The 13,003-nt window shown below is 44.0% G+C and overlaps 1 protein-coding gene across 1 annotated transcript in view; it reads left to right on the forward strand.

The window, feature by feature from the left end:
• Positions 1-13,003, forward strand: part of LOC147029402 (alpha-catulin-like) — a 471,136-nt gene that overhangs the window by 214,123 nt on the left and 244,010 nt on the right. The window contains exon 2 of the mRNA XM_085872117.1: positions 5,990-6,179. Coding sequence (XP_085728243.1) covers positions 5,990-6,179 — 190 coding nt within the window. The remainder of the gene's footprint in view (positions 1-5,989; positions 6,180-13,003) is intronic.

Genomic DNA, 13,003 nt, shown 5'->3' on the forward strand with positions numbered 1-13,003 from the left:
TTTTGTCAACAAATTTTTAACAAACCTTTATTCTGAGAATAAGGAGGATACTAATCAATAAATAGTACTTTTTTTAGATCCTCGTGGAGGATCTCTAAGTGTTTATCACGTTGTTGTTCTTGTGGACTTTTTTGTTTCACAGCCGACAGTTTTCATAGAAACTTCCTGAAACTTGGCATATATATGTAAAAATACCCTGCACAGTGGTAAAAATACCCTGCGCAGACCATATCTTGTGTGTCTGTCAAGACCATAACTTCAACAACAACAACAAAAAAATCATTTGAGCTTTTGTCATTAAATTTTCAAAAAACCCTTACAATGAGAATATGGAGAAGACTAATTAATAATTTGGTCAAACTGGCAAAGGGCAAAGTCACAGTAAGTACAAATAGGCCTTATCAGTCGGTCCAGCGCTGTGCAGCATGAGATGGCCACGTTTTTTTAAAATTGCTTCTGTGTTTCTTTACTTTATCCCCTTGCATTTTGAGAAGTTTTCGGGTTTACCATTTGAGCTTTTGTCAACAAATTTTTAACAAACCTTTATTCTGAGAATAAGGAGGATACTAATAAATAAATAGCACTTTTTTTAGATCCTCGTGGAGGATCTCTAAGTGTTTATCACGTTGTTGATCTTGTGGACTTTTTTGTTTCACAGCCGACAGTTTTCATCGAAACTTCCTGAAACTTGGCATATATATGTAAAAATACCCTGCGCAGAGAGTAACCATCTACGATTTTGAAAATTCCTCAGAGAAAAACAGTTATGACGTCAAAATATCTCCGCTAATGGAAATCGCCCAAAAAATTATCTCCGAAACTAGGCAAGCTTTTTGAAGTCTGTTTGCGGGAATCGAACAGGGCATTAGCAGGGATGAATTATCGCACATATGATACATCACTATGACGTCATATCAGTTTTTATGACGTCATTCCTATATTTTGACATTTTTTGTTTCACAACCCAGAGTTTTCATCGGATCTTCGTAAAACTTGCCATGTATATGCAGAAAGCCCACGCGCAGGCAGTAACCATCTCCGATTTTGGAAATTCTTCCGAGAAAAAAAGTTGACGTCATAATATCGCTGCGAATGGAAATCGCCTATACAATTATCTCCGAAACTAGACAAGCTGTTTGAATTTTGTTTGCGGGAATCAAGCCGGGCATTAGCACGGATAATTTATCGCAAACCTGATACATCACAATGACGTCATATTCGTTTTTATGACGTCATCATTAAGAGGACGACGATCTTAGCTCATTCGAGTTTGTTTTATTAATGTTGGCTTAATACCCGGTGTCGGCTTAGCGGTTAGGGTGGTGGCTTGGGATCCTAGGGTCCTGAGTTGAAGTCCTGTTGGTCGCTGAATTGATACCAGGGGGTTGACTCAGCCTGTCATCCTTCTACGGTCGGCGAAATGAGTGCCAGTGTCGTGAGTACACTTCGGGAAGGGGTATCGATGGAGTTATTAAATCTGGTAATGGTGTGGTGCAGTCGTGATGGGCCGAATGGCCTCTTCCTGTGCCAAATTTCCTTGTAATACTTCTTTCTTGTTTTTTACCTCCGCCACCTAAAGTGGATGGAGGTTAAGTTTCCACCCCTGTCTGTTTGTCTGCCTTTGAGCAGGATATCTCAAAGAGTTGTGGACGGATTCGGATGAAATTTTGTGGACAGGTTGGATGCGTGACAAGGACTAACTGATTAGATTTTTGGTGAAGATCCGGATCCGGATCCAACTACTAGAATTTTTTTTGAGTGATTCTTCCCCATTGAGAGGTAGGGCCAAAATTGATATATAACACAACATCTCAAAAAGTTGTGTACGGATTCGGATGAAAGTTGATGGGCAGGTTGGGTGTGTGACCAGGACAAACTGATTAGATTTTGGTGAAGATCCGGATTCTAGAATTTCTAAAGATATTCTTCATCATCGAGAGACAGGGCCAAAAACGATGTACAGTATAGCACGACATTTCAAAAAGTTGTCGACGGATTGTGATAAAACTTGGTCGATGAATTGGGTCGGTGACAAGAACAAGCCAATTCGATTTTGGTTGAGCTCGATCCAGATCCGGCCTATCAGTGGGATTAAAAAAAGTAAACTGCTCAGCCTGGTGGAGGTATGTGCTCTCCTGAGTGCGGTTTCAGTTTAAAGCTTTTTTCATCACATTTCGTTCATTCCACCTGTCGACTATTCCACACATTAACTATTCCAGCAGCGATTGCAGCCGTCGTTTCCTCCTTCTCCTTGATCGACGTTCCGTCCACGTTCACCGTGGAACATCCAGAATGGCGCGGGCTTGACGTAGGTGGGACAACACTTGCAGATTGTGGACTTATAAACATGAAACTGCTTCGGTTTCTGCTCTCCCTCGTCCTTCTGTCCATTTCTAACACCACCTCCAAAGTGTTCTCCAAACTAGCACCTACTACCTCCTAAAGCCCTGATGTTCTCTATGTAGCCTTGGCTTCCAGCTGTTCAGGTTTCTGTTGGGTGTGTGGAGTTTCGGGTTGTGCACTAGCATGCAGGTGATGCTGTCTTGGAGACATAGTCATTTGGTGAAGAAGAGGGATGGTGCGTGTGCGTGCGTGCGTGCGTGCGGAGAGTAGTGGTTGTCTTGAAGAGGTTTTTGTTGTTCCTCTATAACCTTTAACAAATTGTTGCAAAGGATGGATGCAGCAAGATACTATCCTTTCCCATTCTTTCTCTTTCCAAGCACTCAATATTCCATGAGCTTTGGCTAACCATTAGACATAGTGAGGCCATCTGGTCTCGATCTCGACCAGGACCATTACCATTCGTGGAAGGTATCGCTGGTGAGGTTTCCGAGCATTAAAGAAAAAAAAAATTATAATGAGGGATCTCCAGAGACAATTCTGTGAGGTATGGTCGTGCGGTTGGAATGTCTCCCCTCCTCGGTCCCCCCCCCCCCCTTTCTTTCAGTGCCTTGTATCCAAAAGCAAAAGGCACAATATAAATCCAATTATTATTATTTATTATTACTACAAAGCAGATGTAGATGGGATTTGCATTTTTGGGATGCTTTCTCGTTTGCCATTTATTGATTCAACTGAGACAGACTTTTTGTTCATGTTTGCTTTGGAGAGAACATCTAGAATTTATCCATCTATCTTTACCTATCTCTCCACATATATGTATGTATGTAAATAAATATATATATATATATATATATATATATATATATATATATATATATATATATATGTCAGGGAAAGGTTTATACTCTACGGCATTGAAAAACAATGTTCCTCCATAGTTCATGATGAAGTGTGTTCAATGATATTGTCACAACCTTGTCCAATGGCTTTGTTTGAAATTCTCCGGTCTTCTTCATTTGAAGAACATTGACTAAATGTGATGTTGTTACCTCCGCCCACCAAAGGTGGATGGAGGTTATGTTTTCACCGCTGTTTGTCCGTTTGTTACTTACAAAATCGAAGCTTTTTGAAGTATATTCGTCATTTGATTTTGTTATTCTGTCTGTTCATCTGTCTGTCAATCGCCGACAGGTCACAATTTTAAACCGATCTTCACGAAACTTCACCACATGGTAGAGTTTGTCATAAGGAAGGAGCCTCTTGTTTTTTATGGTTAAAAGGTTCAAAAAAAGGCTAATTGAGGACAAAAGGACAACATATTTGACCTGAGTTGGTCAACAACTAAGGCGGTGTTTGCCTTCGGACATGTCGGGGCGGTGTTTGTCTCTGGACACGTCGGGGCAGTGTTTGTCTCTGGACACGTCAGGGTGGTGTTTGTCTCTGGACACGTCAGGGTGGTGTTTGTCTCTGGACACGTCAGGGTGGTGTTTGTCTCTGGACACGTCGGGGCGGTGTTTGTCTCTGGACACGTCGGGGCAGTGTTTGTCTCTGGACATGTCGGGGCGGTATTTGTCTCTGGACATGTCGGGGCGGTGTTTGTCTCCGGACATGTCGGGGCGGTGTTTGTCTCCGGACATGTCGGGGTGGTGTTTGTCTCTGGACACGTCAGGGCGGTGTTCGTTTCTGGACACGTCGGGGCGGTCTTTGTCTCTGGTAGCGTCAGGCGGTGTTTGCCTCTGGACATGTCGGGGCGGTGTTTGTCTCCAGACACGTCGGGCGGTGTTTGCCTCTGGACATGTCGGGGCGGTATTTGTCTCTGGACATGTCGGGGCGGTGTTTGTCTCCGGACATGTCGGGGCGGTGTTTGTCTCCGGACATGTCGGGGTGGTGTTTGTCTCTGGACACGTCAGGGCGGTGTTTGTTGCTGGACACGTCGGGGCGGTCTTTGTCTCTGGTAGCGTCAGGCGGTGTTTGCCTCTGGACATGTCGGGGCGGTGTTTGTCTCCAGACACGTCGGGCGGTGTTTGCCTCTGGTAGCGTCAGGCGGTGTTTGCCTCTGGACATGTCGGGGCGGTGTTTGTTTCTGGACACGTTGGAATGGTGTTTGCCTCTGGTAGCGTCGGGCGGTGTTTGTCTCTGGACACGTCAGGGTGGTGTTTGTCTCTGGACACGTCAGGGCGGTGTTTGTCTCTGGACACGTCAGGGTGGTGTTTGTCTCTGGACACGTCAGGGTGGTGTTTGTCTCTGGACACGTCGGGGCGGTGTTTGTCTCCAGACACTTTAGAGTGTTGTTTGCCTCTGGTAGCGTCGGGCGGTGTTTGCCTCTGGACACGTCGGGGCGGTGTTTGTCTCTGGACACGTCAGGGCGGTGTTTGCCTCTGGTAGCGTCGGGCGGTGTTTGCCTCTGGACACGTCGGGGCGGTGTTTGTCTCTGGACACGTCAGGGCGGTGTTTGTCTCCAGACACTTTAGAGTGTTGTTTGCCTCTGGTAGCGTCGGGCGGTGTTTGCCTCTGGACACGTCGGGGCGGTGTTTGTCTCTGGACACGTCAGGGCGGTGTTTGCCTCTGGTAGCGTCGGGCGGTGTTTGCCTCTGGACACGTCGGGGCGGTGTTTGTCTCTGGACACGTCGGGGCGGTGTTTGTCTCTGGACACGTCAGGGTGGTGTTTGTCTCTGGACACGTCAGGGTGGTGTTTGCCTCCGGACACATTGGGCAGTGTTTGTGTCCGGATGCATCCGGGCTGTGTTTGTCTGTTATTCTATGCAGAATCATTTTGATGAGACAGTAGGAATCGTAATTAATGCTCCACCGCACATCTGCCTTCCCTTCCTCTCACCTCACACTGTCTTCCCTTCCCCCACCCCTCCTCGCCCCCCCTCCCTCCTGTTTCTTTTCCCCTCCACCTCTTCACTCTCCCCCCTCTTTTTTTCCTCCCTCCTTGGTATTGCCATTAGGGAATCAACAGGTTGTATTTGCGAGTAGTTAATACAGGCATTCTTGGCAAAACACTTTAGAACCAGAAATTAATGTTGCATCAATTTCGTGAGTTAATTAGCTTCAGCAAAGACTTTACTTTATTTCAAACTTCCCTTCTGTACCCACATCATTCCACCTGAAAGAGGAGATTGGGGGTGGGGGGGGAGCAGGACAACTCATCTATCTATAATTCCAGCAGTGTGTGTGTGTGTGTGTGTGTGTGTGTGTGTGTGTGTGTGTGTGTGTGTGTGTGTGTGTGTGTGTGCATACGATACACACTTGTATGCACACACACACACACACACACACACACACACACACACACAGTTAGTGCCTTGTGAAAGCACAACCATTATTTAAAGGAAGATGTAGGGATGGTTTCACGTGATCATTTCTCGTGAGCATCCCCACCTTGTTTACATACTTTTTGGAGGATCATCCCCACAAACCTTTTTCATTTTATAAAATGTATTTTTTTTTTGGTATTAAAATGTATTAAAATGTATTAAAAAAATGTATTATTAAATGTATTAAAATACATATAATGGATAGCCCCATGCATATAAGAACTCCATGGGAATTGTGGATAGCGTGTTCTTTTGCTCTTGATTCTAAGATTAACGTAATGCTGCTCAGAGGCCAACTGTCTCTCATGTGTGTGCACTTGCAGATCAGCACGTTAGTGGGCCACAGGGAGTGCGGCCGAAGCTCGGAGCACACCCAGCAGGCCTTGCAACGTGTAGGACAGGCGGTGGCACTCGCAGTTGATCGTTTTGTTGCCATTGGCCAGGCAATTTCTCAGGAAAACCCAGAACTGCAGCCTGAGATGATCGTGGCTTGTAAGGAGGCTCATGTATCAGGTAGGCCTAATCCTAAAAATATTCATGCTTGGTAGAATTCATTTTATATCCTGAGATGAAGCAATCACTCCTGATAACATACATACATATATATATATATATATATATATATATATATATATATATATATATATATATATATATATATATATATATATATATATATATATATATATATATATCCTCTGTCAGTCACTGGCAAGATGGATTGGTCGTCATAATGAAAATTAGCAGAAATTGATTTATCAGATAATCTTTCTATGGTTTCATTGTGCTGAGCCAAATGAAGGTGTTCCATGGCGACCAAATTGTGAATACTGTCATGTAGCACTATGCTGTGACCTCATCTGTGTGCAGTTCCGAAGAATGAATCACATTTGTTTTGTTTTGTGCGTACAAGCTGTTCTTGTTACGTGTGCATCGTCCCCTCCAAAAATTGTTCTGCTCATATTTATACTCTTGAGTTTTGTAGAACTATTGAGTTCTGCAGAAGTTCAGCAGAACATATTTTGCTGGGTATGGCTGTCGGTAGAATCATTTTCTGGGGGTGCTGCTGTGCCAGTGATGCAGTGCCCCCTGTAGGTTCGAGCAGGAATTTGTGATTGCTTCTTGGTGCCGGTGATGGGTCATCTCATCTTCGCGAAGGATACCGTGGGACGTGAAGCAAAGGGAGAAAAGCCCCGTGTGGCAAAGGGAGAAAAGTCCCGTGTGGCAAAGGGAGAAAAGCCCCATGTGGCAAAGGGAGAAAAGTCTCGTGTGGCAAAGGGAGAAAAGCCCCACGTGGCAAAGGGAGAAAAGCCCCATGTGGTAAAGGGAGAAAAGCCCCGTGTGGCAAAGGGAGAAAAGCCCCACGTGGCAAAGGGAGAAAAGCCCCGTGTGGTAAAGGGAGAAAAGCCCCGTGTGGAAAAGGGAGAAAAGCCCCGTGTGGTAAAGGGAGAAAAGCCCCGTGTGGCAAAGGGAGAAAAGCCCCACACGGCAAAGGGAGAAAAGCCCCACACGGCAAAGGGAGAATAGCCCCGTGTGGCAAAGGGAGAAAAGCCCCGTGTGGCAAAGGGAGAAAAGCCCCGTGTGGCAAAGGGAGAAAAGCCCCGTGTAGCAAAGGGAGAAAAGCCCCGTGTGGCAAAGGGAGAAAAGCCCCGTGTGGCAAAGGGAGAAAAGCCCCACACGGCAAAGGGAGAAAAGCCCCGTGTGGCAAAGGGAGAAAAGCCCCGTGTGGCAAAGGGAGAAACGCCCCACGTGGCAAAGGGAGAAACGCCCCATGTGGGAAAGGGAGAAAAGCCCCGTGTGGCAAAGGGAGAAAAGCCCCGTGTGGCAAAGGGAGAAAAGCCCCGTGTGGCAAAGGGAGAAAAGCCCCGTGTGGCAAAGGGAGAAACGCCCCACGTGGCAAAGGGAGAAACGCCCCATGTGGGAAAGGGAGAAAAGCCCCGTGTGGCAAAGGGAGAAAAGCCCCGTGTGGCAAAGGGAGAAAAGCCCCGTGTGGCAAAGGGAGAAAAGCCCCGTGTGGCAAAGGGAGAAAAGCCCCGTGTGGCAAAGGGAAAACGGTGTCCATGACAACAATTTCACTCCCATTATAATCAAATGGGATATTTTTGTGATTTTCTGATGGCCAAACCCCAGGAATTTTTCAAGATGTCAGATTGACATTTACACACCTTATTTGTGGTCATGCGCAGTATATTTGTATAAAATCTGGTTGAAATTAGTCAAAGGTCAATGTCATTCAAACCATGTAAAACACCAAGTAGGCCACAATGAGAAAATGTATCAACCAAATTTGTTATACACAACAATCCATCATAATAAAACACAAGATTGGTCAAATTTTCGAAATCATCAAATTACTGTTTCCATGACAATTATTGGTTATTTGAATTTTGCAAGTGTCGTGCTATGCACGACATATATGTAAGTATATGTATTTATTTTAAATCACCAATGACAGTTGTTCTTCTGAGTGAACGACCATTGTCTACAAGGTAAAGATGTACCACGTGTCAGTCACGATCCACATCATCACTTGCATTGAATTCCTGTTTTTACCAATACACGCTCCAAGAAATTTCTCATTTGAGGTGACATCAACAAATCCGTCAGAGATGGGTTTCCCTGCTCGTATTCATAAAAAGGTAAACCAAATTTTAAACATGGGGATGGGTTTTCTGAAGTTTTCCAAAGTGTCCGCTTGAGGAGTTCGCATTCTTCACTGACAATCCGGATCTGTCGCCTCGGAGCAAGGATTATCTTCGAAAGCTGGTTTGGTCGAGCAAGGCACAAAGTGTTGCACAGGAACACGCTTACAATTGGGTGAGCCTTCATTCCCAAGACCACGGCCCAGCCTCCACATCTCCCTCCCCCAGCTTGTCCCTCAACCTTCCACCATCAAATGAGCTGTGCGTTCACCCATCAACCTGACAGGCCCTGTTTTTATTTTCGACCAGATCATTGCGCAAGTAGTACAAGCTCAAATATCCTCGAATGACATTTGACGAGTCGTATATTCTGATTATGCAATATGATATAGCTGATGATTTCATTACTCAATCTAAACAATTTTTCATTGCAAACATACCAGGATATCACGTTGTGAATAGTGCACGTTTATGTAAGTGGCTACTTCATGCTGGACTAACTTGCTAGTTCCACATCACTTGCACTGGCAGAATGGACAATTGCATCAGAAACAAAAAAAAAACAATGATAATAATCGCTTTGATGTTTATTCCATTGAACAGAATTTTAACGCAAATAGTTTCATTCTGTATAATGCCTAAAGATTTCCATTACAAGGAAAAAAACAAAACAAATACATTCTACATTTCCTTTTTAAAGCATCCTCTATTTAGTTCAAATAACCAACTAGAACAGCACTCAGTTGAGCACGTACCTCCGCCAGGCTGAACAGTTTACGTTTTGTATCCACTGATAGACCGGATCCGGATCCGGATCTGAACCAAAATCTAAATTGGCCTGTTCTTGTTACCGAACCAATTCATCCACCGAGCTTTGTCATAACACGTCCAAAACGTTTTGAAATAACATGATTAAATAATCGCTTTTGGCCACACGTCTCAATTATGAAGAATCACTTCAAAAAAAAAAAAATATATATATATATATAAAAAATCTCGAGTAAATTGAACACATTACCCCACATAAAATGCCCCGATGGTTGTTTTGTTCAAATACCCATAAATGGAAGGGTTTTGAAAGTGACAAAAAGTTGACTAGTGTTCTACAGCGTTCAAGTACACATTAAATTACTATATATTAACATGAAAAATATATATTTTAAAGGTTGAAGAAAACGTTTTTAAAAAAAAAAATTCATCTTTTACGCCACCTTATTTAACCCTTAAAAGGTATCCTGGGGGTAATAGGCAATCAGGGTTAAATTAAATAGAAGAGGAGAAAGAACGGGTAAAGAGGAGAAACAAAGAGGACAATGAGGTACCAGGACAAAGAGGAGAATGTGGCACTTAAAAGGTATCCTGGGGGTAATAGGTAATCAGGGTTAAATTAAATAGAAGAGGAGAAAGAACGGTTAAAGAGGAGAAACAAAGAGGACAATGAGGTACCAGGACAAAGAGGAGAATGTGGCACTTAAAAGGTATCCTGGGGGTAATAGGTAATCAGGGTTAAATTAAATAGAAGAGGAGAAAGAACGGTTAAAGAGGAGAAACAAAGAGAACAATGAGGTACCAGGACAAAGAGGAGAATGTGGCACTTAAAAGGTATCCTGGGGGTAATAGGTAATCAGGGTTAAATTAAATAGAAGAGGAGAAAGAACGGTTAAAGAGGAGAAACAAAGAGGACAATGAGGTACCAGGACAAAGAGGAGAATGTGGCACTTAAAAGGTATCCTGGGGGTAATAGGTAATCAGGGTTAAATTAAATAGAAGAGGAGAAAGAACGGTTAAAGAGGAGAAACAAAGAGGACAATGAGGTACCAGGACAAAGAGGAGAATGTGGCACTTAAAAGGTATCCTGGGGGTAATAGGTAATCAGGGTTAAATTTAATAGAAGAGGAGAAAGAACGGTTAAAGAGGAGAAACAAAGAGGACAATGAGGTACCAGGACAAAGAGGAGAATGTGGCACTTAAAAGGTATCCTGGGGGTAATAGGTAATCAGGGTTAAATTAAATAGAAGAGGAGAAAGAACGGGTAAAGAGGAGAAACAAAGAGGACAATGAGGTACCAGGACAAAGAGGAGAATGTGGCACTTAAAAGGTAACCTGGGGGTAATAGGTAATCAGGGTTAAATTAAATAGAAGAGGAGAAAGAACGGGTAAAGAGGAGAAACAAAGAGGACAATGAGGTACCAGGACAAAGAGGAGAATGTGGCACTTAAAAGGTATCCTGGGGGTAATAGGTAATTAGGGTTAAATTAAATAGGAGGAGAAAGAACGGGTAAAGAGGAGAAACAAAGAGGACAATGAGGTACCAGGACAAAGAGGAGAATGTGGCACTTAAAAGGTAACCTGAGCCAGTATCAGGGTCTAACAGCATTTTCCAAACAAACAATAAGGTTTCCGGTTGTTCTCCTCTGTCCTGGAGGAACTCCGACAGCTGCTTGGTGAAGTGGGCCTGGGTGTCGATTGTGCACCGCTCCTCCCCAATTCCATATCCAAGTGATGCATGACGTCATCGCCAGGTACTGAAAGAAGGAAGTACTCGGTTTTTACTCAGTTAGTTTTTGTTTGTCCGGGCGATATCTCAGCCATCTTTTGAGCGAGGAAGCTGAAATTTGGGGACAAAAGTGATGATGTGCTTTGGCAAAAACGGTATTTTTTTAATTTTTTTGATAAATCTATCAATTACTTTATTATTATTTGATTTATTAAGTCGTTATTTATTTTCTCATCGGCAATATCCCAGGTGCCCTTTGAGCTCGGAAGCTCATATTTGGACAGGGCAGTGAGCAAGTGGTTCGTCCATGAAGGCTATTTTTGATTTATTGGTTAATCAATTAATTATTCATTTTACGATGAATTTCTTTTCAAAGAGTTAGATTCGGATGAAACGGTGGTGGTTTTAGGTATGCTATTCGGCAATTGATTGAGAAATTAATTGTTTTACGATTAATAATTATTTATTTATTTTAATTATGTAATTATTCCATTAATTATTTTATACTGCTCCCTCCCAATTCTGTATCCATGTGCTGCTTGGCAAGCTCAGCTGTGTGTGCCTGGGCGACTCATCATCTACTCTGCTTTTTAAGAGTTGCTTTGCATTTCCAAGCACGATCCCTGTACCGCTGCCACCATGTCATGACCGAACCAGCACACAGGATCAAAGCAATGGCTTTAATAATTAAATAATCCCAGAAGGGAAATTACAAAGAGTTCCTGTAATGCCAGATCTACAAGATCTAGTAGCAACACCCACAACAATCCCCGTGCATCTTGGTCGTGAACCTTGCATACCAGGCATGATGGTAACCATATTAAGGCGATGGGTCAAACCGAACAGTCCAAAGCTGACGATGCTCCACCAGAAATGCGTTTTTTATCTCACCATTGAGGGTTATCCATGCGTTTGCACAATTTCAAACCTCTGCCAACTCCTCTCGGGGGGGGGGGGGGGGAGGAATGACGATTTTATAACAATCTTTGAGAAAGATGCATCAAACAAACAATCCGGGAATGGTGCAGCCAAATGCAGATCTCACAGTGATGCTTATGCTTCAGTCACATTTGGCTCGGCGGCCGTAGAGTCTAACCCCGTAGAGTCTAAAAAATCTCCGGCCACTAGCAATTATAGGGCGGCCGCAGTATTTCCACAGTCACACAATGGAGCAGTCCCATATGTTTTTATTTTTTGGGTAGCCGCACGGGGTATTTAGAAATTGTGGAGACCGAAAACGTGGGGGTGCCGTACGCTCTTTGATTTGATGTCGCACGGTGACCTGAGAGCGTCCCTGTGGCGGCCATAGAATTTTCAAGGCAGATGCAAGGTAGCCTCAAGGTGCCCGTAAAGTGACCGCAGGGGGCCCTCAGGCGAACGTGGAAATAGTGCGGCCGCCGTAATTTTTTGGGGGTTGGCAAAATTCATTTTTCATTGATAAGAGCCAACGGAAAACGCACGAATAACGCAAGCCCACCGTACGCCCTTCGTACGGTCGACGTGGAACACAGCTACGTCATGGCTACGGCTTGTCGAATTGCTACGGCGAACGTAGAAATGAAAAAAGTTATAACTCTGCGCTATAAATCCACGGAGACCCCTACGGCCTGTAAAAGATAGCCATACGGCGTAGGGCCACCCTGAGGCCACCTCGGAAACTCTGCGGCCGCCGCACGTTTCTGTCAATTCAGGGGGGTTACGGCCGCCGTATCCTCGCCGTAGAGCAAATGTGACTCATGCTTTACTCTGCCCTCAGAGTATTTTTTGAATATTTTTGAAGAATTGCTAAACGGAAGGGTTTGTGAAAATGGCGAAAAGGCGATTTATGTTGAGTGTTCAAGTGTGTAACTCAATTGAACTAAAATAAAGATTGTGAAAGTCCTATAAATCAATTATTTCCGAAAGTCTACTGCCCTTTTACCGCTGTTGACAGAGGTTCTATTACATCACCCAAATTATTTGTTGAAATTCTGAGGTGTGTTCAGTTACCAAGCAGCTCGCCAGCGCTTGCCAAGCCAACTGCTCCTTATCAACATTTTTGAATGGTGTGTTTTTTCTTAGGTGTTATATTCTTTCCAAATATGTTGTTGTTGCTGCTGTTGTTGAATTGCCAGATGATGAGAGATTGTTCGGTGATGAGGGAAGGGGCAGGGCGTATGTGGAACGTGAGGGAGATGCCATCTTATCGGAGTCGGAGA

This window comes from Eptatretus burgeri, chromosome 3 (genome assembly GCF_056783735.1).
Source record: "Eptatretus burgeri isolate ZD-2024b chromosome 3, Ebu_testis_v1, whole genome shotgun sequence".
Taxonomy (NCBI): Eukaryota; Metazoa; Chordata; class Myxini; order Myxiniformes; family Myxinidae; genus Eptatretus; species Eptatretus burgeri.